This window comes from Clarias gariepinus, chromosome 5, assembly GCF_024256425.1.
Source record: "Clarias gariepinus isolate MV-2021 ecotype Netherlands chromosome 5, CGAR_prim_01v2, whole genome shotgun sequence".
Lineage (NCBI taxonomy): Eukaryota > Metazoa > Chordata > Actinopteri > Siluriformes > Clariidae > Clarias > Clarias gariepinus.
The window spans coordinates 15,736,806-15,763,964 of NC_071104.1; the positions used below are offsets into that span (position 1 = coordinate 15,736,806).

Genomic DNA, 27,159 nt, shown 5'->3' on the forward strand with positions numbered 1-27,159 from the left:
GCTTTGGATTAATGTGTCTTTTGTGAATGTGCTAAAAATTTACAATTCAATTGAGATAATATAGGTGATATGAAAAAGGATTGAAAAAAGAGTTCACTTGAGTCTTGGGTTTATACAATCACATGCTGTAAGTGGTCATTTCAGTGTCGCTGATAGAAGGGACCGTATTTAATCAGTGTGCGTACAGACACTCCTTTGCAAAGTAGCAAATTTTTCTGGTGGTTAGCACTGTCGCCTTACACCTCCAAGGTCTGAGTTCCCGCCTCAGGATCTGTGTGCATGGAGTTTGGTGGTGTTTCCTCTAGGTGTTCTGGTTTCCTCCTACAGTCCAAAGACATGTTAGGGTAGTTGGCGTTCCCAAATTACCCGTAGTTTGTGAATGAGTGTGTGTACAATTTTTGCCCTCCTGTTTTTTTTTCAGCTGCCAAAATATAAGTGAACTGCCGAGAAAGAAAAGTTGATGTGACTCTCACACCAGGTTGGACCTCAGGGTCAAGTGGAACATGAAGGCCAAGCACTAAGAAGAGCCGTTGTGAATCTCAACAACTCGACTAAGTGTAACATTGGCACAATCAGCATTTTTATTTATACATTAAAAAAATATATATCTGTTTTTATGGTTACTCATTGTTTTCCCCTTTAAGTAACATCTACAGTCAGCGTTTCCTCACATCTTTACAGATCCGTTTAATGGTTTTTAAACACCCACCGTGCTTAAGCCTGAGCTCCTCATCTTTGATTGGCTGGACAGCTGCAACAGAGGATCGATTATTGGCCAATTAGTTTAAAAGGGGGCGGGGCTTGTCAGAGTTTGGGTGGGAAAAAAATCCGTATGTTTAGCTGAGCGGAGGAGAAGAGCAGAGGGGGAGGAGAGAGAGAGAGAGAGAGAAATCGTTGACTTCCTGTTTTCTGAAAGCATCCGAATATGTATCATATACAGGAAGATGCGTAGCGGATACACACACGAATCTGAGCTCTGCTGCAAATACGGATAGTTTCCAGCGTTTCCAGCAGCCTGTGCATCCCCGCATCCCCGCATCCCCTCTCCCTGGACCCCGGGTGCTGCTCCGCTCTCTGGCCGGACGGAGCGACCCATCAGCCGGCCAGAGCCGCCATCGAGTCCCGGGCCCCGACCCGCGGTCTGAGTCTGTCCGCCTACAGGAAGCTGGAACAGGCTTTGATCATCACCACCACCACCATCACTGTTCATCTGCAGCAGATCGGATGAGTCGCTTTAGGTGACCGCGATATGGCAGTGCTGAAACTCGCTGATCAGGTCTGTCTCTACAATCTCTGAACACTTACACAAAGATGGGAGGGTGAATGTAACAGGATTTGGGTCTGAACAATGCTTCTTCTTGTTTAACATGCAGATGTACTTGACTCGGTTATTACGCGTCATGAGCAGGGCAGACGGTTATAACGCGTTATTTCTCTTATAGAAATGCTTTAACTCTTCACTAGTTAATAACTCATGTCATGTTAGATATTATATATATATATAGTTATACTGTATAATCTTAGATACAAAGTTACTAAACCTTTAAGATGTTTGTGTACATGGATACTACATAATTTGTACCTTTTAATCTATATTTCTACTTTTAAGGATAATTTAAGATGTACATAAGAGTAACTCAAAATATGTAACCCGGTATAAAATAAATCCTAGTTAATGCATAGAGGATGTGCCCTTGAGAATACCTTTATTTCTGTGAATATATACAGTGTGTGTATATATATATATATATATATATATATATATATATATATATATATATATATATATATGAAATTATTTATTTGTGATCAAGCATTAATTTAGCTATTAATACATTATATACTTTATAACAAGTGTTTTTTTTTACTTTGCTTTTATCAGCTTTAAGAGCAAGAACATGCACAGGCATAGAATGAGCGCGTTGTTATCATCTGATTTTCAAACACCCAGCTTTCACACCCAAGGCTCAGTTTTAAGATGGGGGCTTATTGCAATCTAAAAAGATGAAAACAAATATTAGACATGATTAGAGAATCAAATTTTGGTGCATACATTTTAGCATAAGAATACTAGTGTCTGTTTAATTCTACCATGTCTGTATGTCGCATTATATGCGGTTTAGTGTTTTTTTTATGTTTAGTGTAAATATTTTCCACTAATAATCTGTGAATGTGCTAAACTTTTTCCCTGTTAATGCACAATTTTTGGCTGAGCAAGCATGAGTTACCCAAAAGGCAACAGTGTGCTGTGTTAAGCCGTCTGTCCTGCTGATGATAGTGTTAAGAGCGTATGGTTATACAGTATGACTCACTTTCCTTGTCTACAATCACACCATTATTGCACGTCAACTGCAAGAACTTGAGTTAAAAGAAAATTTACATCTTGCAAATTAGGCTTCGTCTATTTAAATGTGTGAAAATTTGCATGCCTGATAAAACCAACAATCTAAGCTTTAGCAACAGATGCTTAAATTAATGTGTTTACTTCAATGTGAAGACTTTTTTATATATATATCCAAGAAAACTCCCCAAAAAGCCCCATCTCTTAACACTTGTTGGTCATTTTTCATTTTTAGTATTAAATTGAACATTAATCGAGCTATGATCAACAAACTGGAAAATAGGATTGAGCATTGCAAATGAGGATTGGTTAAGAATGTAGATCTTTTTATTTTTTTTAAAGAAAATAGTTTAAAAAAAACTGTATAATTTCATGTGTTTCTAAATGTGAATAGCCCTTTATGCAGCATGACTCACACTCGCTTTCTAAATGTGAATAGGCTTTTATAATGAAAATAGGCATGCATATCATAATGACACCTAATCTGTCATATGTTTAAGAAAAACAAGCTCTTCAGTGATAAAAAGGTGTGACCTGCACAATGGGTGAAGCCTCAATTAAAGTTTCTACATGTCTGAAAATGCAGTGATGATTAATAATTGAAATAATTTCCTTGTCAGGGACATGGTAAAATGACAGTTGCCTAGTGGGTGTGGTCACTTAGTGGAGCTGGAAGTTAGAGAACGGCCTCACCCTAATAAATAAAGCGATCTAGAGTAGTCACTGCCTTAGACGGCACAATGAGCTGTCTTAGTTTACTGCATTGCTACAGTATGTATTGTACTAAGGAACACTATACTAATACTAGGCTGGGCCTCACCGTGCTTTGCTAACAGCCTCAGACCTTATGCCATGGATTCCACATGTTTTTTTGTTTTTTTTTTGAGAGAGAGAGATTCTGGTTCTCAAACCAGATGTTAACATGATTGCATCAGACAATCTCTGCAGATGTTTCAGGTGTACAGGAGACTATAAATTTCCTGTTCTACCCCATTCCAAAGGTGTTCAACTGGATCTGGTGATTGGGGAAGTCACTGAAGAACACTGAACTCATTTTCATTACCAGTTTGAGCATGGAATGTTAGGTGCTGTTGGTGCCAAATTCTGACCCTACCATCTGTGCACTTCAGTAGAAAGCAAGATTCACCAGATCAGGCTGCATGTTTTTGGTCTTCAGCTGTTCAGTTGAGCTTTCTGTTCGCGTGTGACAGAAGTGGAACCTGACTTGGCCTTCTGCTGTTGTAGCTCATCCACCTTAACATTAGACATGGTGTGCCTTCTGAGATGCTTTTCTGCTCACCATAGTAACCACATAATGGTTATCTGAATCACCACCGCCATTTCTGTCATCTTAAACCACTCTGATCATTCGCTGTTGACCTCATCAATGGGACGTTTCGGTCCTCAGAACCGCTGATGTTTTTTCTTTATTGTACCATTCTGAGTAAACTTTAGAGACACTTGTGAAAATAAAAAAAAATAAAAATCCGGGGCATCTACAGTCATGCCATGACTTTCATGCATGCCAGAGCCAAAATCACCAAGATCACATTTTCCCTTTATCTTAATGATGTAACTACCTGAAGCTGTTGGCTCGTATCTGATGATTTTACACATTGTACTGCTGACGCATGATCGATTGATTGATTAGATATTTGTATAAATGTTTAGGTGTACTTAGTAAAGTGTTTGCTGAGTGTAGTTATACAATTAACATTCACAGTTTGATAACAAGAAAAACAGATAATGTGCCCTAAAAAAAGGCAAATATAAAATATTTCAAATATATATTGTTATAGTGTAGTGGTTAGCACTGTCGCCTTGCACCTCCAGGGTCTGTGTTCAATTCCCGGCCAGGCTCGATTCCCGTCTCTGTGTGCATGGAGTTTGCCTGTTCTCCCCGTGCTTGGTGGGTTTCCTCCGGGTACTCTAGTTTCCTTCCACAGTCCAAAGACATGTAGGTTGTCCAGGGTGGACCCTGCCTCATGCCCTAAGTCTCCTGGGATAGGCTCCAGGCCCCGCGACCCTGAATACAGGATAAAGCGGTATAGACGGTGAGTGAGTGAGTTATTATTCTTATTGTTTACGTTTTTAGCTAGAAGCTTCAAAATCGTGACTCTTGCAATGTGATTGGACCACGCAAAAAAAACATTGAGCACAGTGACATAGTATTTTTTTTGTCACTGGATTACAAAAAGTAATTTACATCCATCACATCTCTGAAAGGGAGTTTTGTTTAAAGCAGTAATTGATGAGCAAATGGGAAACTCTTGTAAAAAGTAGAGCTCACAAGACTATGGTACAGGTGGAAGTCTGGCTGATTATCAGTAATACTGTAGTAATGCATTTGAGGTGGCACATTGGCTTAGCGGTTAGCACTGTGGCCTTGCACCTCCAGGCTCTGGGTTTGAGTCCCGCCTCAGGGTCTGCATGCATGGAGTTTGCATGTTCTCCCCATGCTCGGTAGTTTTCCTCCAGGTACTTCAGTTTCATGTAGTGTGATTGACAATCAGGTGTCGAGCTGGCAACCTGACTCCTTAAGTACGTGTCACAGAGATGATGGATATATCTCCAGGGTGTGGAGTATACATGGGCTGATGTGACCGACCACATGTGGATGAACCAAGATACCATTAAAAATGCATTTGAAGCTTTGAGTAAGAAAGATTTTAGAAAATAAGTTTAATGTGATTATCTAGCAGATAATGTATGTACTGTTTAAAACACCCTAAGTAGTGAACATACAGTATATATATACACTCTGTAGTTATTCTGATTATTCTTTGAAGATGCTAGATACTGTTTAACTTTATGCATTTGTAGAGGAGTAATGATTTGCATATAATCTCATTTATCTAGTATCTAGTATCACACTTCTAAGTCTGGTTCTTCTTAAGCTTTCCTTCCTGTGTCATTGTTTCCTCATAAGGGATCTAAACCTACTTCTGAGGTTCTATAAAGCGGCTTCGTGTGGCAATGTTTGTTAAGACGGCCGTGCACATAAACTTGATTTAAATAATCGTCCAATGGGGTGTGGGGTGCAAAATATTAGGGACTAATCCCCCCAGAGCTGTTTTTGGCAAAAGGAGTATAAACTTTTTCTTGTGTGACTTGAGCGGTTGATTGTGACTACTAAAGGCGGTAGTCAGACTCAAATTTAAACAAATTTTCCAACTGACTGTGTGTACAGAAAAGAGACAGGAAGTTGATGTGTCTTTTTGCTCGTCCCCCTTCTTGTGCTCTCTCTGGGTTTGATTCCTTGCTGAGAGAGAGAGAGAGAGAGAGAGAGCGCAAGTGTTTAGGGGCGAGCGTTCGAGCTTCTGTTATGTGTCAGAACAAAAAAGATTTAGCATGTCATTTTGGTGAAGTGTATTAAAAAAAAAAAAAAAAAAAGAAATATTTGTGTCCTATAGGCACCGAGGCTATGCAGTGTCCTCTCTTGCTGTTATGTACAGATTTCACTTATATAAAAGACATTTCTTCAGTGCAGGCATGCACAGTAACACTCAGCCAGCCCTGTCCTCTGCTTTTGCTCCATGGACGACAGATACAAACAGTAAAGGAAATAACATAGTCATATAAGGCATCTCTTTTTCAGTTTGTTGGGGTATTAGCAGTTGTGGTTCATATTCCTTTCTCTCCCTCTCTCGCACGTGCGTGCGCACACTCTCGCTCTCTTTCGCTCCAGCTGTGCTCAGATTATTGGGTAAAAGACATATGTACAGAGGAAGGGTCTGCAGTGCGCTAGTTGCCAAAAGCGAAGAAACTCCCCCTTTGATCCCCTCCCCCATATGGTAAAGAGAACTCATTGGCTCTCGTGTCGAAGGCTTGAGAGGGTGTAGTGTATGTCAACAAAGGCTTCAGTGTTTTGGCTTTGCCTAGAAGGAGCACTGGGAGGGACATGGGGTATGTCCTCGATTGTTATGGTGCATGTCCAGAAACTTGCTCCTGTTCTCCAGAGCCTCATCACACAACAACGCCGTCACGCTCCAGCACAAACGGCTGGATGCTTCCATGGCGAGCGGAGAACAATGTGATCATCAGAATCAAACGAGTCTCTACTTAAGCCCTTCTGTCATGCGATGCTACCGAGTATTACTACAGTCTTTTAGTCAAAGTATTTGTTTTTTCTTGCTCTTTGCATGCCAGTGAGCTACAAATACCTTGTTTTAACGCAAAACAGTTTTCGATTTTAGATGCTAATAAAAACGATGACTCAGATTTCAAGTCTTTTAAGTGTAAAAGGGTACAATGTATTTATTTGCACAGAACCCAACGATAATTTACATGGAGGAGAGTAAGTCATATGTCACAGTAGACAGTCATTTAAATAAAATCTTCTAATGAAATCCAATATCAAATGAGTATTTTGCATGGTGTAATGGATCGTAGTTGTTCCGTGGGCCGTATGAATCGCTCCCAATAGTCTGACACTCACATAAACCACAGAGTATTTTGACCATTACAGTGGGCGAAATTCAATTTTATCACCACTGCTCTCAAACTCCAACTCTCTCTTACTCTCAGGAATCATTTGTATTTTATGCTCCAGCACTTGCACATTTTATGTAGGCCAGGGTTGCCAGATCACACAGCCAGAATCTCCCTGTGCACTGCTCAAAACCCCTCCTACTTTGATACAACCCAGGTCAATTAATACCTTCTGTTCTTAGTTACATATTCACATACTTTGTTTCACTACAATTAGCCTATTTGTTTCAGCAAGATAATCAAAATATTTTTTTTATCATTATTCACAGAAAGAATGTACATGTACTGCCCTTCCTTTTGACAACAGTGAATGAAAGGGCATGAAAATGAATCATCATGCTTTAAATTGCACTTGAATGTTACGATGAACTATTGAGTGGCGGCACGGTGGCTAGTGGTTAGCGCCTTTGCCTTGCGTCTCCAGGGTACGTGTTCGATTCCCGCCTCTGTGTGTATGGAGTTTGCATGTTCTCCCCATGCTTGGAGGGTTTTCTTCGGGTACTCCGGTTTCCTCCCACAATCCAAAGACCTGCATTTACAGAGACAACTGGTGTTCCCAAGTTGCTTGTAGTGTGTGAATGAGTGTGTGAATGAGTGTGTGTGCCCTGCGATGGATTGGCACCCTGTCCAGGGTGTACCCAGCCTCGTGCCTCAAGTCTCCTGGGACAGGCTCCAGACCCCCCGTGACCCTCTATAGACAATGAGTAAGTGAGTGAGCGAACTATGAAGTATTTAATTGATTTCCTCCAGTTAATGACAACATATATAATTGAAAAAAATAAATAAATAAATGTTAAATGTTTATGTGGAGGATATTAAGTAGTGCTGCATAGAAAAATCGCCATGTGGACCTGTGCAACTATTTAATCGCGAATTTATTACGGATGATATGATATAATATAATATAATATAATATAATATAATATAATATATTTTTGAATACTTTTCAGTGATTAATAAATATTGGCAAACATCCCCTTAATGAGATCATTTATCCAGCTATTTAGCAGTTAACCTAGAGAAATACGTTTGATTACAAAAAATAAGTTAATAGTTAAACATCATCAATTTTCATCAACTTTTTCAGGAGAAAAACCATCTGAAACAGAAGTGACCACACACGTACACTAAATGAGTACGTCTACTTTTTTTAAGCGCAGAGATCAATGAATAAAATTCTCTGCATTCAGTTCACCCTAAAACCTGGTTTCGTTACGGATGTTGCAGCAAGTGTTAGCAGATGCACCAAGGCTGATACTTGGGTTTTATTGATTATACAGTAACGGGTGGTGTGTAGAATTATTTATCAGCAAAGTCTAAAATCTAGCACATTTCAAAGAGGCATCGTCACTGACGTGGTGTTGCGTTTGTGAACAGACTGAACGCGGTCCTGTCACGCGGTTCTGCAGAAAGTCAGTTTGTAAGAAGGAAACTGAAGCGAGAGAGAGATGTTAAGAATATCCGCCCCATTGAGAGACCGCGTCACTTGACGGAGCTGTACGTGAGAGAGAGAGTGAAAGCAACAAGAAAGAAAGATCTTAATAATTTTGAGAGAAAGGCAGAGTGAGACAGCCCTTTTTGCCACTTTCTTCCCTCTCCAGTACGAGGCCACATTACCACATTTTCCAAAGCAGTAATTGGCAGCGTGCCGGTTGGTATTTGTGTGTGTGTTTGTACAACGCCGAGCGCTCTAACCTCCTAGCGGAACTGAAAATGTGTTCCGAGCTTCCCCTCGATCTTTTCTGAGAAGGTGACAGCACGCAACAGGAAGTGTTGCTTTCTTTCTGGGGGTGGCGGCAACTAAAAGAGACAGACAGGAAGTGAACGTACAAGCGGGTTTATTTCACTGTTGCTGCAACTGACCAGTTCTGGTTAAATTTCTCCCTGTTTTTTTTTTTTTTTTTATATGAAGGAATCTCTCCTGCACGATTGTGCGCGATAAAGAGAGCTTGTGCTTTCAATGGTGAGATTTTGGAGAAGTCTAAGAGAAGTCATGCTTTTAGCTTTTCAGGTTTTACTTCCAGCTTGCAGGTGATGGAAAGATGATGTACCGTCGTGTGGCCTGGAGTATTTTCGCCTTTCAGTAAAGATATCAGTTCCCATAATGCACGGGGCCTTGGGATACAGCTTCACAGGATGATGATTATCACCCTCATGCGGGCGTGTGCTGCCAGACTCTCACAACAAATGTCTGTTATTTACGTCAGCACTTCTTTGTGCTTTTATAAGTGCATCTAAAGATACACGGATTCTTTCCTATTCCTCATTTCCTAATAATAATAATAAGAATAAATTGTGAAAATTGTGGTTTAGTGCTAATTTAATACCTAACAGTGAATACGTTCATTCTCACTGGAACACTCATTTATTTTATTATATTCAATTAGTATTTTTTGTCCGCAGCCGGCTCTTGTCCAAGCCATCTTCAATGGAGACCCGGAGGAGATCCGCATGCTCATCTACAAATCGGAGGACATCAACGCACTGGTATGCAGCTCTTCCCTGCAGTTTCCTGACCCACATTCACTTTCTTTGTTCACTTTTCTTTGTAATCTGTATACCACACAGCACGTAAGCCAGGACACTCATGGATTCTACACAATATTTAGTCTGCCTTCATCATGACTCCCGTTCGACTGACTTCATTGTTCTGCCCTGTTCTGCTTGAGAGGCTTTGCTCTGTTACAGCCCTTATCACTGGAGATTGAAACTGATTTCCTTTTCTTTAGCGTTTCTGAGAAATGTGGCATGATGTATTAACAGAAACGAAATTAGAGATTGGTATTTAAATGTCAAGGTAACACTAAGAGATGTCACTGCCACTTATCCCAGCAGACATTAGTGTTAATATCTTTAAGGGCAAGGCCTTTAACCCTATGCACATACCCCAGGCTCTGAGGTGGAGGGCATTCTCAGTGCCAGGCCCACGCCAAGAGAACTGGTTGTGTTGTGTCAGGAAGGGCATCCGGTGTAAAAGCTGTGCCAATAACTTGCAGATCAAAGGGAGAAAGAGAGGGAAACGGTCAGCTTGTGGAAGAGACACAGCTCTCTTTTGGAACTGTACTCTCTTACAGGAACTCAGCGCGGAGGTATTACCACTTCCCCTGTACAGTCCTGACCTCACTTCAAGTGATTACCACATATTTGGGCAATTAAAGGAATTCCTGGGAGGCCAGCGTTTTATTTTCCTAATTTAGTCGTATCCAATTCCTCCCTGAACGCTAGAGCACTCCCACTCCCAGGACAGCGCTATACGCTTTGTCCGCTTGCGTGAGCTCACAGACGCCCCTGATTGGCTGTAGATTAATGTGAGAGCACGAAGTACCTCCTCATCCCTCCCCTCTGAGAGAGCTCGACCAATCAGCTCTCTCGAGGCTCTCCCTCCAGCTGTGAGAGGTTACAGCATCACCCGGGAATCGAACTCGCGATCTCCAGATGATAGGGCGAGCACTTACCACTGCGCCACTCGGAGGCCTGGGGCCCACGGGTTAGACGCCAAGCAGGCAGTCTGATCATATCACCGGAATAATGTGAACCCTTCATACCATGATGATATCCGAGCACTAGTGAAATTACAGTGGGGAATAAAGGTAGTTTTTACTCTCTTGACTGTGTTCTGTAATTCTGCACAATCTGAAGTCAAAATCTAATGTATGTTAATTCTATTTTTATGCCACATTCAAAGTAAGCGTTTCATACCACATTACGCTGAGTGTGGTATTAGTGTATGACATATAAAATTAGAATTGAAATACTGTTTTAGTATTTGTATAGTAAGTATTTTAATACAAAAAGTCTTTGTATAGGAAATGCACTTTAAAACGCTGGACTAAGATTTAGAGAACAGCTGATCCATTCAATTAAGGCTGTTTCAATTAAACTAGTCTGGTCTTCTCTTCAGGACACAGAGAAGCGTACTCCCCTCCATGCAGCATCATTCCTTGGCGATGCAGAGATCATCGAGTTCCTCATCCTCTCTGGTAGAGTCCTTCTCACTTCCTCTCTACTTAATTACTCATTATAAACCCATATAGGAAGACTTTCTTAAAAATGACAAGGTCGTAACAAGTCTCTAGTATTTTTACACTGTGTTCAAGTCAAACCGGGACTTGTGATGAAATTTCTTGTGAATGTTAGCGGAAAACGCATTGATGTTAACAGACGAATTCATGCAGAGTGCAGTGATGAGACTTTGATTGCTTTAGGTCATACATATTTAAAACTCTGTAATGTCCTGATCTTGTTCTAAGCCATTTTCACATGTTTGGGACATCGAGGGGGTTCCTGGGAGGCCAGCGTTTCGGACGTGAAGCAAGCAGTTCTGGTGTAGTGAGAAAACTTTGTACCTTGATAGTATGCAAGCACTAGTGAAACTCGTGCACTCGTGCACTAGTGAAATTAGTGTAATAGGGGATTACATAAAGTAATAAAGGTAGTTTTTAAATTTAGTAACTTCGTTCTGTTATTCTTCTCCATCAAAAGTCCCGGTTTGACTTGAACACCCCTTGTAGATAACATTGTCCAAAGTAAAGGTGTTGAACTGAAACCTTAGCACACTTTCCTCTATGTCTAATTGATCTGGCGTCTCATTCTCTTCTCCAGGAGCCCGGGTCAATGCCAAAGACAACATGTGGCTCACTCCTCTTCACAGGGCCGTGGCGTCACGGAGTGAGGTGGGTTTTGCCCCAGGCCATGCAAATGTGCTGTTAAACCACAAAATAGAATCAGAAAGGTGGAGAATGTCAAGGTGCAGGTGTCAGTAAGGCGCTTAAACAGGACAGCTCTATAGGGGAGTGTAATGCAGCCGTGTAGTAAGAGCTTATCTTGTTTACTGTTCACTCTGACTGCACTGGAGGTATCAGCCTGAAACTGGGACAACAGGAACTGTCACAAGATCACGCTCTCAGATAGCAAGGTTCACTGTGCACCCTAGCAACATAAGCAACATATATGATTAAGTGAAAAACACAAATAAGGAATGTGAAATCCAGTACGGTACAGGCTCTGTACATATGCCATGATAGTAATCCTTTGTAATCCGTACTGGTTTCATAATAAAATCTCATGTTAACTGTTTAATGGTTTTAAAGCACCTTTAAAAAATGGTTTTGCTGTTTTTATATTGCCTCATGTTCATCAACTTTTTCATGTATGGGGACAAGTATGGGATAATATTGGGTAAACAAACAAAAATCGCCGTGTCAACTGACACTGGATGTAAAACGAATTCAATCGGAACCTTACAGCAGCTTGTAAAAGGATATTTTTTTACCACTGGTTAGAGCAACAACACTTCCTTCCTGTTTCTATTTCATAACCTGCCACATGACTTGTAATATGCATCCCACAAGGCAAGATCCAAAACTGTATATCGTGCCACGAGATGACAAAACTACCTTACACACCTTTTTTGATTATTGACTTTTCCTTCAATATCCAAAATTTCACATGATTGTATGATTGACTTTAGGTGCGAGAGGTCAATGTGAGCGTCTAACGCTACGTTCTGCACAGTTCCTTCTTCACAACCACTTCCTTTGTGTTTAGGAGGCGGTGCGGGTGCTCATCCGTCACTCGGCTGACGTGAACGCACGTGACAAGAACTGGCAGACTCCTCTTCACGTGGCAGCTGCCAATAAGGCCCTGCGTTGCGCCGAGCTCATCATCCCACTGTTGAGCAGCGTGAACGTGTCGGACCGTGGCGGGCGAACTGCCTTGCACCACGCCGCCCTCAACGGACACACCCAGGTACAGTATAAGAGACACCCCTTATGTGTATCTGCTGATTTTCTAAATCAGTGCACATTCATCAGTCCAGTGAATGGACATCACCAGTACACTTTAGTCAAATTTGTCCACACCAAGCACCTTATTAAGACACACGCGGGCTGAGACACACAGAACTGCCTTCAAATCATTTTACATGTCCCGGTCGTATCCTCCCACAGATTCACTTTCGCATTCACTTCCCAAACTGGCTTTAGGCATTGGTTTTGGTGGAGCTGTCATTCTGAATGGTATTTAAAAGGATGTTATATAAAGGGAGACACACCAACTGACGCATGACTGACTCACAGCCTGAAACTGGCACAGTCATTCTTTTTTTTCTCTCTCTCTCTCTTTGCCATCTTTCCATTTCTGAATTTCGATGTTTCTTCTGTCCCCTTGCTGCTTAGATGATCAATCTGCTGCTGGCGAAGGGGGCCAATATTAACGCCTTCGACAAGAAGGACAGCCGTGCTCTTCACTGGGCGGCGTACATGGGTGAGACGGGAAGGCCGAATGAGCCCTCGCACATTTTATATCCAGAAAACACTGCAGTTTTGTATTCAAGAACGTAATGCATTTGACAGTTCATCCTGAAGATCCAATCTGGTGGCATGAAATATTTAAAAAACAATAGAAAGGATCACTTTTTTTGTTTAAGGCATCATTTGAGGGGGGTTTGCTCCACTCTGCCCTCTGCAGGTCACTTGGATGTTGTGTGCCTGCTGGTTGAGCAGGGGGCGGAAGTCAGCTGTAAGGACAAGAGAGGATACACACCTCTTCATGCTGCTGCCTCCAATGGACAGATAGCCGTGGTTAAACACCTGCTCAGCCTGTCTGTGGAGGTAATTCCACACAAATGACATCCACTTTTTGTTTCTAGACTGTAAAACATTTTAATTGCCGTGACCTCTTCTTAATACAGCATATAAATTATTCTTGATTTGATTTGAGCAATATATATATATATATATATATATATATATATATATATATATATATATATATATTTTTTTTTTTTTTTCACTCACTGAGAAATGCAGTGAACAGATGTTTATTTTGGTGGTTCAAAGGAAAAAAGTGCCCGTCTTATGGCTTAAAATAGAATTCATAAATGGTAGAAATGTGGGTGTATACTGCAACAAGACAACAATACTTAAGGATGAGTCAAAACCCTTACAAGTGCAATATAATTTAGAGCAGCAGTACAGTGAGTTGCAAAATGAAAATGTTACTGCCCTGTATTATTCTCAGTCGCACTTTCTTTTGCAGCCTTATGCCTAGTACACTTTGGTACCACCTCGCATGTAGGTTACTGTAGGTTACCTGGCATTCCCAAATTGGCCATAGTGTGTAAATAAGTGTGTGAGAATGTGTGTGTGCCCTGCGATGGATTGGCACCCTGCCTACGTATACCCGTCCTTGTGCCCCAAGTCTCCTGGACCCCCATGACCCTGAATACAGGATTAAGCGGTATAGATGATTTAATTGGAATACCTGTGTTCCTACTCATTAACAGTTCCAGCAATTTCAGAAGAAAAAACAAGAAAAGAAAAACATTAATAGTGAGACTAATCAAAAACAAAAGACTTTGACACCTTTCTAGGGAGTATAAAGATTGCACTGTGGAGCCATGAAAAAAGTGTTCTACTATGTTCAGATTGACCCTATTCCAGAGCGATGGCACATCAGGGCAGAAAGAATGAATTGATTCACCCATCATTCATAGTGCACACTGTACAAGCCTCTAAAGGCTGGGTTATGATCTGCGGTTGCTTCAGTTGCTCAGGTCGAGGCTCAGCAACGTTATGTGGCAATAAAATGAAGTCACTTGACAAATAACCTGATCATTCAGTACATTCAGGTTGTCAAGTGATTACATCAATTGGGTTTTCTTCCATGATGACACGGGCGCATTGCAGGACTCAAATTGTGAAAGAGTGGTCCTGGGAGCACGAGAAAGCATTTTCACACATGAACTGGCCACCACAGTGTGCCCTGTAATGGGATCTCGATAGAACTGGTGCCAGAGTGTCCAGGTGCTCCTGTTAAAGTAGACAATGAGTGTACATTTCCTTGTAAAATAACAATTTGTGTGGTTTTTTTTTTTATTATATGTAATGTTCATCATGCAAGTCCCTGTGAACGAGCTGATACTACAGAACCTATAATGTATTAGAACAAGCGTATAAGAATCCAATGCCTTTGTACTGATACATTACTGTTTCTGTAGTAACTGTTACAGAGGATCTTGTTATGAAGGAATTCATCAGCACTGTGGGATAAGAAACTGTTTAACTGTAATAACCTAATCATCCTCAACACTAACAGATAGATGAAGCCAACGCGTTTGGAAACACGGCTCTGCATGTGGCCTGCTTTAACGGGCAGGATGCCGTGGTGAGCGAGCTGATTGATCATGGTGCTAATGTAAGTCAGCCCAACAACAAAGGCTTCACCCCTCTCCACTTTGCTGCCGCGTCCACGCATGGTGCTCTCTGCCTCGAGTTTCTGGTCAACAACGGAGCTGACGTCAATGTGCAGGTGACCTTCGCGCTCATTTCTATCTCTCGTACCATCTCACTTAACCTTCCTGCACTCTTTTCTGAAACGTTGGAATTATTTTCGTTTAGAGCCGGGATGGGAAGAGTCCTCTGCATATGACGGCAGTGCACGGGCGCTTCACTCGCTCCCAGACTCTCATTCAGAACGGTGAGAGCTTTAAGAGTTGTTTATCAGTCGCCTGAAAGATAAATAATTGAACTATTAGCATGCACAGAAGTCCAGAACATGTGTTGTTGTGTAATAACAGGTGGAGAGATAGACTGCGTGGATAAGGATGGCAACACTCCATTACACATTGCCGCTCGATATGGGCACGAACTCCTCATCAACACCTTAATCACTAGCGGGGCCGACTGCACCAGGTGTGTTTATGTGTGCCTTTATAATCGAACATTAGTGCACTGTTTACATGGGATAACGCATATGAAGTCTCTTTCTTTGTCTTTCTCTCTAGGAGAGGAATTCATGGGATGTTTCCCTTGCACCTGGCAGCTCTAAACGCTCATTCTGACTGCTGCCGGAAACTTCTCTCCTCAGGTACCTCTTGCTTTGGAGATCTGACACGAAATATTCTGAGTAACAATAGTACAATGCCGTAGATTTGGCTTGTTTTTTTAGTTTTGTGAAATTTTTTTTTTCGGGGGGATTTTTCAAAGTTACTATCATATAGATATTTAGTCGTACCCAAATCCTCCCCATCACTAGGGGGCTTCACATTAAGGCTACTACATCCATTCAGCCGGGAGGGCCGAAGGCTATCACATGTTTCTTCCAAACCACATGTCACCAGGATCTATTCAAACTGCTTGCTCACGCACTGTTGGGGGCGGCGTAACACACTCGGAGGACAGCGCTATCCGCTCCTTCCGCTTGCATAAACTCACAGACGCCCCTAATTGGCTGTAGAGCTGTGGTTAATGTGGGAGCACTGAGTACCTCTCATCCCTCCCCTCTGCGAGAGCTCGGCCAATCAGCTCTCTCTAGACCTCCGGCTGCGAGAGGTTACAGCATCACCCGGGAATCGAACTTGCGATTTCCGGATGATAGGGCGAGCACTTTACCACTGCACCACTCAGAGGCCCTTTGTTTTGTGCTTTGACATTTTCTGGCCCAGAAATAAATTCTGCTTCTTGATTATCAGCTGCTTTCCCTAAAAGGCAACCCATAAGGAACATGTTCCCAACCCTGATCATGCATTACATTTAGAAAAGGCTATCAATAGGATGTGGTTTCCTCACACAGTCCAAAGACATGGAGATTAGGCTAATTGGTGGTGTACCCTTCATTGTTCCCTAATCCCCTTGGATAAGGCCTGCCACTTCCCTGTACAGGATACAGCGATGTAGAGAATAAATTAGTGAGTAAGGTGTGTTGGAAGCTGGGAAAAAAAACATTCAAATGGGCAGGACCGTGGTTGGGAACCAGTGCCATAAGGCATGTGAGGTTTCAACAGAGGATGTAGGATCAGTAGGGGTGTAGGCAAATCTGTGTCTGTACTGCGTTTGCAGTTCTGCCCTGAAGCAGATGAAGAGGGTGATCAGAATTACAAACTGTGCCATATTAAAAACCCAGAAATTTTGTTTTAATATTTTTTAAACCATTGACAGCACAGCGTCGCTATGCAGATGGCATAAATGAAACCAGCACTGATCTTTACTCCTTCATGAAGGCATGTTGATCCATAGCAGACGATCGGTAGAGCCCAGAGGCCTCTCCAGGCTTGTGATTCCCACCATAGGCAAATGTGTGGTTTCGATTTTTCACATGATGTTTCTTATGTGCTTGTGCAGTAAACAGAGCAGGAGTCTTACAGTATGATCATTTCCTGTCTTGTTTTTGAGCTCTGTGTGTCTTCGTGTTCGATGTTTGTCTTTATAGACGTTAAAATCTGAGAAGAAAGTCCTAAATGCTTCATTTGTTGATGTTGATGTTTTAATGATGTGGGTGTCTTTATCTGCTGTGTTCATGTTTCTGGCATTTATCTGTGCATTTGTCATCTTGGAACTGTCTTCCCCTTCACTGGGTCTGAGTTCATCCTGCTCTAATACTTTTCTTCTCTTTCTCCCACTCTTTCTTGTTCTCTCCCTCTATCCCTGTCTTTCTTCTCCTCCTCCTCTCCTGGGTCTGCCACTCTGGCTGTCTGCGTGTTTTGTTGGGGGCTTCCTTTCTCCTGTGCCTTTCCACGGCATGCCTCCATCCTCCATCATTCGCTCAGGACGGAGGTATAGCATAATCTGCACCCTCAGTAATGACTCGGTCCTGTGTGCAGGCTTCCAGATCGACACCCCGGACAGCCTGGGCAGGACATGTCTCCACGCAGCAGCTGCTGGAGGGTGAGTGTCTTGAGTCTGAAAGAAAGTGGCAGTGACCTTCTGCCTGTCTGAGTGTCTCATCTAAGCACGGCAGTTTAATTCATATGCTCTTTATTATGTCAATCGGTCTGAGCTTTAATAGAAGTTTTTATGATGCATGTAGAGATTTCTCCTGCCATATACATGAAATTTATCGTTTTACAATTAACGAGTGCATCACTGGAAATGGATTTCACTATAGCCTAAGATGTCCAAGTCTGTGCCCGTGTAGTGTGATAGCTCCATGCTCCAGTGAAACGGATCTAAGGCTAAGGCTTGAATATCCTTAAATCACTCTTTCTCTTTTCACTGTGGATCATTGGAAAAAAAAGGTCATGTAGTCTGATTTTGTATGTGACATTTTCAGATGGATTGGCCACCACAGAGTCCAGACCCTTACCCCATTGATAGTATTTGAGATGTGCTGGAGAAGACTTTACACAGCACTTTGACTCCCTAATCATCAATAAAAGATCATGGAGAGACATTAATCCAATTCTAGACTAAAATAAATGTTGTGACTTTACATAAGCCTATTCCACTGCAAATGTGTGCCATAAAAGTTGTATTTTTTGGCCCGGGCCAGTGTATTTATTTTTTTCCCCTTCTCATTTAACTCTCTAATTCTTTTCCCCTTTCAGCAATGTTGAGTGTGTGAAGCTGTTGCTCACCAGCGGTGCAGATCACAACCGCAAAGACGAACAGGGCAGGTCAGTGTTTAAGTCTCTGTTCGATATATCAGATTTAAATATATGATTACAATTCACAGTCTGATTGAATATCTCAGGGAGGCATAGTACAGCTGAATCTGTCCCTAGATTTATGTCTCATTTAGTCCAACTAAAGACACTTTCAGACTGATACAAACTGCACTGATCAGCCATAACATTACAACTCAAGGCATCAAGCCCAGTACCGTGTGGGTTCCACCTGTAGGTGCCACAGGGGTAGGACTGGCCTCTTGGGACATGACGCAACAAGACCTCTTTGGGTGTGCTGTGGTATTCGGCACCAGGACGTTAGTGGTCGATCCTTTGGAATGTGGGGTGGGGCATCAATGGATCGGACTTGTTTGACTGGTACATCCATGGGATTTGTTTTGGTCCCCAAATCTTGAACCTGTCGCCATATATATATATATATATATATATAATAAAAAGATATATCAATCTGTGTTATTCGATTCATGTTATTATACTGTGTTAATCGGGCAGTGGTGTTAATGTTATGGCTGATTAGGGTGTATAAAACATAATATTTGTTTTGTCTAAAAAACGCCTTTTATTATTATTTCTTTGTGCTTTATTATAGGACTCCCCTTCACTACGCAGCTGCAAGTCGGCATTTTCAGTGCTTGGAGACTCTGGTGTCATGCGGTACCTGTATTAATGCCACTGACCAGTGGGGGCGCTCTGCCCTGCACTACGCTGCTGCCTCTGACCTGGACAGGAGGTACAGTTCTATACTCTGCCATGTTTTCTTTCCATGCTTAAGTCACAAAACAAAAAGACACTAGTTCGAGTACATTTAGTAGAACTAGTGCAGTAAATTCTTGGATTGTGTGTGTGTGTGTGTGTCACTTGTATAGTCAACATCCATGTGTGAAATCCTCAAAAGGAGGTTATAAGTGTTATTAGATGGGTTTCTTGTTAAAGATACACAAAAAGAAATAGTGTGTGTGTGTGTGTGTAAATGTGTGTAAATGTGTGTAAATGTGTGTACATGTGTGTGTGTGTGTGTGTGTACATGTGGGTGTGTGTACGTGTATATGTGTGAATGTGTGTGTACATGATTTTCAAAGGTAAAGTGCAGGTTATAATTTGTTTAATTTTTACTTTATATTTTGTATTTATCATATTTATATAAACATTTTTGCGTTGTGAATCATCCCAGTTTCTGTTTTTTCTTATGGGGAAATTCACTTTGATATATGAGTGTTTTGGATTACAAGCACACTTTCAGAACGAATTATGCTCGCAGTCCAAGGTTTAACTGTATAAATATAAGTACTAACTGTATTTAATATAAGAGTTTGATGAACAGAAAGAAATGTAGATGTAGTAATAAAAGCAGGCAGTGGTTATTCGCCACAATTATGTTTTATCGTGGAGTCTTCCTGAGGATCGTTCTAGAATTACCACCCTGTTGACGTCACCATGGCAACGCTGGGATATTATTAAGTCCCTGATAGACAATTGCGAGACGCTGCTGTGACGTCAGAGTCAGTAAGTCAGTACCAGTGAGGGTCTGACGGTGAGGCACGATGCAGTATAGAGCCATGCGTTTATTGCTTCACTCACTGAATCGATCCAGGTTTTTGAAGGTTGCACTCAGAAGAGCGCTCGCTTGAAGAGTGAAGGGCTGAATGTGTTTGGGTTTGTTTCTCTAAAGGCGACGTGTGTCCCTGGAGCCAGAGAGTCCTGGAGTCCAAGCAGAGAAAGAGAAGGAGGCGGCTCTGTAAGTGCACTTTGACTGGTTTGTAATGAACTGAGTACAGTATGGACTCCTGAGACTGACATAATAATAGCATAATTATTCCAGGTGCCTTTGTGGTGCTGTTTTTGCCTTCTCATGTCTCTTGTTCTGCATTGACACATGCTGTGTGTGTGTAGACATCTGAGCTTGTTTGTGTGTATATATATATATATATATATATATAATGTGTGTGTGTGTGTAGATGCCTTGAATTCTTATTGAAGAGTGGTGCGACTGCCTCACTGAAAGACACGCAGGGTTACAACGCTGTCCACTACGCTGCTGCCTACGGCCATCGACGCTGTCTGGAGCTGGTGAGAGACTCACACACACACACACGCACACACACAAATGCATGGGTCATTGCAATGTATATACAATGTTTCGATGGATTGTCGGTTGAATGTCATGTTAAATTCACCGAGTGTCTATACAACTCAAAACCGAACTGTTAAACACTGAACATGTTTTGTTGTTGTTGAAGCTTTTGGAACAAGAGGAGAGAAATCGAGACGAGGACAAGAACTGCAGCACATGGAGTCCACTCCATCTAGCCGTGAGTCTTGCTCCCATGCTGTCATCGAAGCAGTGATGGTGGATCCTTGTGATTGTGATCACTGCGTCCCCATGACAGCATCTTATGCAGTTTCCATTGATCGAGTGTGACTGTAGTCAGCGTGTGCGTGTTCGTACGTTGCAGGCGTACCATGGCCACGCTCAGGCTCTAGAGGTGCTGCTACAGGGCCACTGCGATGTGGATCAGGGTGATGAAGTGGGCCGCACCGCTCTCTCCTTCGCTGCCCTCAGGGGTCACACGGACTGTGCTCTGACGTTGCTGAACCACGGAGCTTCAGCTCGCTGCAAAGACACGGCCCGTGGACGCACGCCCATCCATCTTGCAGGTACTGCACCGTGCTCTGTGTGTTGAAGGGGTGGAAAGGGACTGCTAATTAATGATGTGTCTGATATGGCTATGTTCACTCAATTCAGTTCTGATTTATTGTTCTCAATCATAATAACTTTTAGATAAGTGACATGTTTCGCCTGCCATGCGGAAGGGCCCGGGTTCGATTCCCAGCCAGTGCCCGAACCCCCCCAGCCACTGATATGTCCATATCTCAAATATGGACGTGTCTGTCCTCTGAAACGATGCATCTTTGCTTATGTTATCTGGGTTAAAACACATATTTGTGCGACAGCTCATGCATCTAAAAAAGTGGATGTGATTTTAGTCAAAAAAACATGTTTGCGATATTGCTCTGGTGGACCCACTGTATTTGTACAGGTCCAGTGTCCTATGCATGCACAGAGACAAAAATTCACATAAATCTCGATCTGCCTGTTTTCGGATATGCGTACGATCTAGAACAACCGACTAAAGTGGCTCGGGTCTGATGTGAAAAACATCAGATTTGTGCATCACATAAGGGTAAAAAAAATAAAATGATCAGATTTGTGTCACTTCAGGCTGGTAATGTGAACGTAGCCTTAAACACAGAATGTGATTCAGTTCCCTAACGGATCTGATCTTGTATCTCTCAGTGATGAATGGCCATACATCGTGTGTGCGCCTCCTGCTGGAAGATTCAGACAGCGCAGATCTGGTGGATGCAGCTGATTCTCAGGGACAGTAAGTGACTCGTTATCATGTGCGCTTGTTGCATGTGAGCTAAAGCATGGGATTGAGGGATGATGACAAACACTTGCTTTTCTTTTGCACTTGCATGTGATGTGCAAAATCAAATGAGTAATTTAAATGAGGTTGAATATATTCTGATGGAATAATGTAGAGCTGAGCCCTGGCCTGCCAGCTCAGTACAGTATAGAGGATAATAGCTTACAGTATTACTGACATGCTAATACAGTGCATTAAAAATTGGAATGTATAAGTGGTGTATTTATTTATTTATTTATTTATTTATGTGTGTGTGTTAGGACCCCTCTGATGCTGGCAGTGCTCGGGGGTCATGTGGACGCCGTGTCTCTGCTGTTAGAGCGGGAGGCCAGTGTAGACGCAGCGGATGATCAGGGACTGACCGCACTTCACCTAGGAGTGAGTTCACTGACTCTTTAATTATTACCGCACTGGTCCTATAGTATAAATACGCAACCCTTACATGACCACGTGCTTTCACTCCTTCTCCGGTCTGTGAATAGTAATCAGTCGTGCTCGTCACTCTCTCTCTCTCTCTCTTGCTCTCCATTTGTCTCTCTTGGGCCTCTGTCTCACCTCTCACAGTTGCTGTGTGGTCAGGAAGAGTCTGTGCAGTGTCTTTTAGAGCAGGAGGCGTCAGTGTTGGTGGGCGACAGCAGGGGACACTCAGCACTCCACATAGCTGCAGCACGGGGACACGCATCCTGCCTCAGCGAGCTGCTGACTGTGTCCTGTGCAGAGTCCTCCCTCCCTCCTCTGAGAGATCGCCATGGATACACTCCTCTACACTGGGCCTGCTACAACGGTCAGTCCTCGGCGTCATGTATACGGAGGTCACATGATCAGCACTCCTGGTCTGTCTAGGTTTCTATGAAAGAAACTTTATTAATAAAAAAACAAAAAAAAGCCATTTCCACCTGTTTGTGTCATTTAAAGAGGTTCCTGGGAGGCCAGCGTTTCAGTTTCTGAGAAAATCTCCATCCAAATCCAAATCTTTATGGTGAAATTGCAGTTCTTATAATGCAAATCACTATCACTTGTTCTGATCCTAACCAAAGGGGGGATATTTTTTGGTCTGAAATCTACAAAAGAATTTGGTCACAATATTTGGGAAAAGCATCACCTATAGTTGAGGGATGAGCTCTTCTTCTTTGGGTTTCCATGAACAACATTTTAAAGTTTGAAATCAAAACGTCTTTTTGGAATGCTGAACAAGGATATGGTGTAAACCAGATACGCCAACTATTGAATATGGTATGATATTATTTATGACATTATTGTATTGGAAAATACAATACTTTCTCCATGCGGCTACAGGAAGGTCAATTTGAAGCAATCTGGGAAAAATTAAAGCAGCATATCTTCCCGAAACACCCATATTTTGTGTTATAGGTTTTTTTACATTTTTATTTTATTATTATTATTGTTTAATACAATTAATTTTTATAACAATAAATACACCCTGGTAGTAACATAGTTGCTTGTCTATTTAGGAAAAAAAAGTGTTAATTGTATTAAAAATTGTGTATAACTGTGGAAATGTTATCCCCAGTAAAAAAAATTAAATAAATCTTGATTGTATCCAAGCACTCGTGAAACACTGGGATGAGTGCATTAGTGTAGCAGCGGATTATATAGAGAGGTAAAGGTAAAAGGTTTTTACTCTCATAACTGTACTGTTATTCACCATAATCAAAAGTCCTGGTTTGACTTGAACGTCCCTTATAAATGATCAAAAAATATAAATATTTCGGTCTTCCAAATTGCATGGTAGAGTTTTGTTTGCTTTATAGTCACATAAACAGTTTATAATGCAGTGGGCTTCTGTCTGTTTCAGTCAAAATATCCTTTGAGACACAGTACATTGTTTCTCAGATTATGAACTATATGCATTCAGAGGAGTTAAGTTTAGCGTGTGTGTGTGTGTGTGTGTGTTCGCCAGGTCAAGAGGGCTGTGTGGAGGTGCTGTTGGAGCAGAAAGGTTGTCGATGCTTTGATGGGAACCCCTTCACCCCTCTGCACTGTGCTGTGTACGTCTTCAGTTCTCTAATAGTTCTTTAATAAAATAAAAAAAGAAATAAAATTCTGTCTTTGCATGTAGAAATATTGCAAGTATAGCTAACATCTAAAGTGTCTTATTATAAAATTAAAAGAAAAGACATTATTAGAACATTATTGTAAACATAAACATCATTAGGCCTTTTTTCTTTGATCTTTGAAGTTAGCTTATTCTATTGCTAGATAATTTTGCTAGTTGTCTAGAAAAAAAAATGCGCAGAAATAACTATAATAGTAATAATTAGTTTATGTGTGTGTGGGTGTGTGTATAGGATCAATGACCAGGAGCCCTGTGCAACACTTCTCCTGGATGCATTGGGCTCGGAGATAGTAAACTGCAAGGACTCCAAAGACAGGTGTGTGTGTGTGTGTGTGTGTGTGTGTGCACAGCATTTATATCTTTTCTTTTTATAGTTATTTTAAATTGTTCTTACGTCATGAATCTGATCCTCCACCGTTCAGGACTCCTCTCCATGCAGCTGCGTTCGCTGGCCACGTCGACTGTGTTCAGCTGCTCCTTGCCCATGATGCTCCTGTGGATGCCGTGGACCAGTCAGGGCGCAGTGCGCTCATGATGGCGGCAGAGAGGGGGGCGATCGGAGCTGTAGGTATGGTGAAGGTCCCTCTTCTAACATCTCTTAGACTTATCCCGCGCGGCCGCTCTGACATTTCAAATGCTGTGTGTTTTGAACAGAGGCTCTTCTCACCAGTGCGAACGCAGACCTCGCTTTGACCGACCAGAAAGGCAACACGGCGCTGCACCTCGCTTGCAGCAGTGTGAGTGTTCACTTTGAGAGGGTTCTTTAACAGGTTGCAAAATTTGAGAATGAAAAAAATTGAATTAATCAAATGAGTTGAGTTGGATTCGAGGCTTTCCTCACTGATTTGGTTTCCTTTTGAGCTTTTTGAAGCTGAAGCTCATCGTCCTGCTTTTCGTCTCTTTTACAGGGAAACGAAGAATGTGCTTTGTTCATTTTGGAGAAGCTTCCTGACGCCGCCCTGGTCAACGCCACCAACGCTGCGCTCCAGACGTGAGTGTGTTTAGCTAACGAGAGGGAAGTCTACACATTGCCGTGCATTCTGATTTGCTGTGTAACTGCTCCCTGTGTGTCGTGCAGACCCCTCCACCTGGCAGCTCGCAGTGGGCTGAAGCAGACAGTGCAGGAGCTGCTGTCTCGCGGTGCCAACGTGCAGCATATGGATGAGAACGGTGCGTCTCCGAACCTGACTCCATAGTTAATGCTGCCTGCTTAGTTAGAATGACTGTCATTCTGCAGTGTGTGTGTGTGTGTGTGTTTAGTGTGAGTGCTTTCTATCTGTGGTTTAAAGCTTTTTCACAAAGCCCAGTGTGTGCCCTTTTGCAATTCTTTGACCACCTGTCTGTCCCCTCTTCTCCACTCTGTCCACCCGGCTGTGATTTAATGGAATGCCGCTCTCTCCCACCCACTTCCCCGCCATCGTATTACGTCCCATGGCCTCCCTGTCCCCCCTCTCTGTCCTCCTTTTCCCGGCTGTCCGTCCGTCTCTTTTCCTTCTTCAGGTCTCACTCCTGCTCTGGCTTGCGCTCCTAGCAAGGAGGTTGCTGACTGCCTGGCTCTCATTCTGGCTACCATGATGCCTTTTTGCTCCCCTTGCAGCTCCGACGCTCCCTCTCCAGGCGCCCTGTTGAGGTCTCTTCCCTGCCATGCCAAGCGCCCTCAGGCTCCACGCAGCCCCAGGGATCCTTCCGGCCCGTCCAGCGAGGGCACAAACACCGAGAACGACTCGGACTCGGAGACCTTTTGACCTCTGCCCTTTCTGGAGCGCTTCTTCCTTTTTACTTCTAGAGTTCTCACAGCACTTAAACTAGCGGACCTCCCAGAAGATGTACGAATATCCTCCATCATCAAGGGTGGAGGAGTGATTTATGAAGGCTGGTCTATGCTTCATGTCGCGAGGGTGAGGATGATGAGACCGTATGGGATGAACTTGATCCTTAGATACGCGCAGCTCTCGCTGATGTCGACTACCAGTAGAACGCCATCGCTACATTAATATCGCAAAGCTCATCCGCTTGAGAAGCATAAACCAGCCTTCACGAGAACATCGGTACACTTCCTGTGTAAATCTGATTACACAGAGTCTTTTTAAAGCCATTCGATAATTCATGTACCTACCTGATCCATAAAATAGATGGTTTTTTTGTTTTTTTTTACATTTAAGTTGATGGATAAATTTGCCAAATATTGACTCAGCAGAACCAGGTTTAAGGTACGCTGTATACAGTGTGGGTGACAGCTTTTTGCTCGCTGTTTGCAAGCACAAACGCCAGAGAAGCACAATGTCCAGTTTCATATGTTGTTACTAACATGTCCTCGCTTCCTGTCATTTTCATTCGTTTAAGGACCAAGGACAATGTTTCAAAGCAAACAAGGAATTTCCACTAGACTACTGCCGTAAAGCGATTGGGATTACACACAGTACTGTGCAAAAGTCTTGACCCTCACTCCGCTTTTCTTTATATTTAGCTTGTTGTCTTGAGGATCGTTTTTTTTTTTTTTGTTGTTGTTGTTGTTCGATAAGCCTACGAAACATTCAATCTTAAAAAAGATCTAACTTAAGGCTGATGATGATGACAGATGATCAGGCCGGTAATCAGTATACTGGTGACCATAAATGCTGATGCTAAACGTTGTAACAGACGAGAGGGGAAATGAGGTCGCTGCCCAGGTTGTGGTGGGGGGTGTCAAGACTTTTGTACAGTACTGAATGTGGTTTTTTTTTTTTTTTTTTTTGGACAAGACCTTGGACAGGAAACATGCAAGTACTGTACATTGGTGCAAGTACACCTAGAGTGAACTGATTGCGTGTGAATGAGTTGATATTAGACTTGGTCGATGCGCCGACCGAACGCTCCTGTATAGTCTGATATAGAATGCTTATGAAGGTCTATATGTAAACTAAACGCTCGGGGAGTGCTCCTAATCATTTACACTGACAGTATTAAACAGAAAATAACTCCACAGGGCCAAGTGAGCTCCACAGCTGACACACACACACACACACACACTTGAGTCTAATAAGGAGTGTCTATTAATTAAACGGTACTAAAATTTGCCTGCACTTACATATCTGGAGGAAGAGGGGGGTGTGTGTGTGTGTGTTGGGGGGGGGGGGGTTAGGAGTTGAGCAAAGGACCATGAATGACCGTCCCACTCTTTTTAGTTTTCTGCCTCATATTTGAACAAAAGCGTGCAACTGTTACATTTGCTCCGTCTCAGAGTTTATTGAATCTGAACCGCTTGCTCGAATTGGATCAGATGGTGCTACAGTATGTTTTTGGCCTTTCACTGATTATTACAATTTGGCAAGGAAATCCATTTAATAATAAGAAATTTAGAAATCGACCAAAATCTTAAGTATGATCGAGGTTCATTCTAATCATTTTTGTCCACAATGTGCCAGTTTCTTAAACTTGT

At 42.4% G+C, this 27,159-nt stretch overlaps 1 protein-coding gene across 3 annotated transcripts; it reads left to right on the forward strand.

Moving 5' to 3' along the window:
• Positions 1 to 880: 880 nt before the first annotated feature.
• ankrd44 (ankyrin repeat domain 44) lies at positions 881 to 26,247 on the forward strand. 3 transcript variants are annotated; one of them, XM_053496298.1, is made up of 28 exons: positions 881 to 1,276; positions 9,236 to 9,319; positions 10,734 to 10,812; positions 11,435 to 11,505; positions 12,380 to 12,580; positions 13,009 to 13,096; positions 13,301 to 13,443; positions 14,930 to 15,142; positions 15,232 to 15,310; positions 15,411 to 15,525; positions 15,618 to 15,700; positions 17,379 to 17,496; positions 18,156 to 18,224; positions 18,826 to 18,966; positions 19,906 to 19,971; positions 20,192 to 20,303; positions 20,474 to 20,545; positions 20,690 to 20,891; positions 21,532 to 21,619; positions 21,925 to 22,042; positions 22,229 to 22,448; positions 23,586 to 23,673; positions 23,974 to 24,057; positions 24,164 to 24,309; positions 24,396 to 24,478; positions 24,650 to 24,732; positions 24,820 to 24,911; positions 25,339 to 26,247. In XM_053496298.1, the coding sequence occupies exons 1-28, from the start codon at positions 1,250 to 1,252 to the stop codon at positions 25,368 to 25,370; spliced, it is 2,997 nt and encodes a 998-aa protein (XP_053352273.1). In that variant the 5' UTR covers positions 881 to 1,249; the 3' UTR covers positions 25,371 to 26,247. The 3 variants fall into 3 exon arrangements, with proteins under 3 accessions (XP_053352273.1, XP_053352276.1, XP_053352274.1); XM_053496301.1 differs by having other exon boundaries at positions 17,433 to 17,496; positions 25,242 to 26,247; XM_053496299.1 differs by having other exon boundaries at positions 17,433 to 17,496.
• Positions 26,248 to 27,159: the final 912 nt, after the last annotated feature.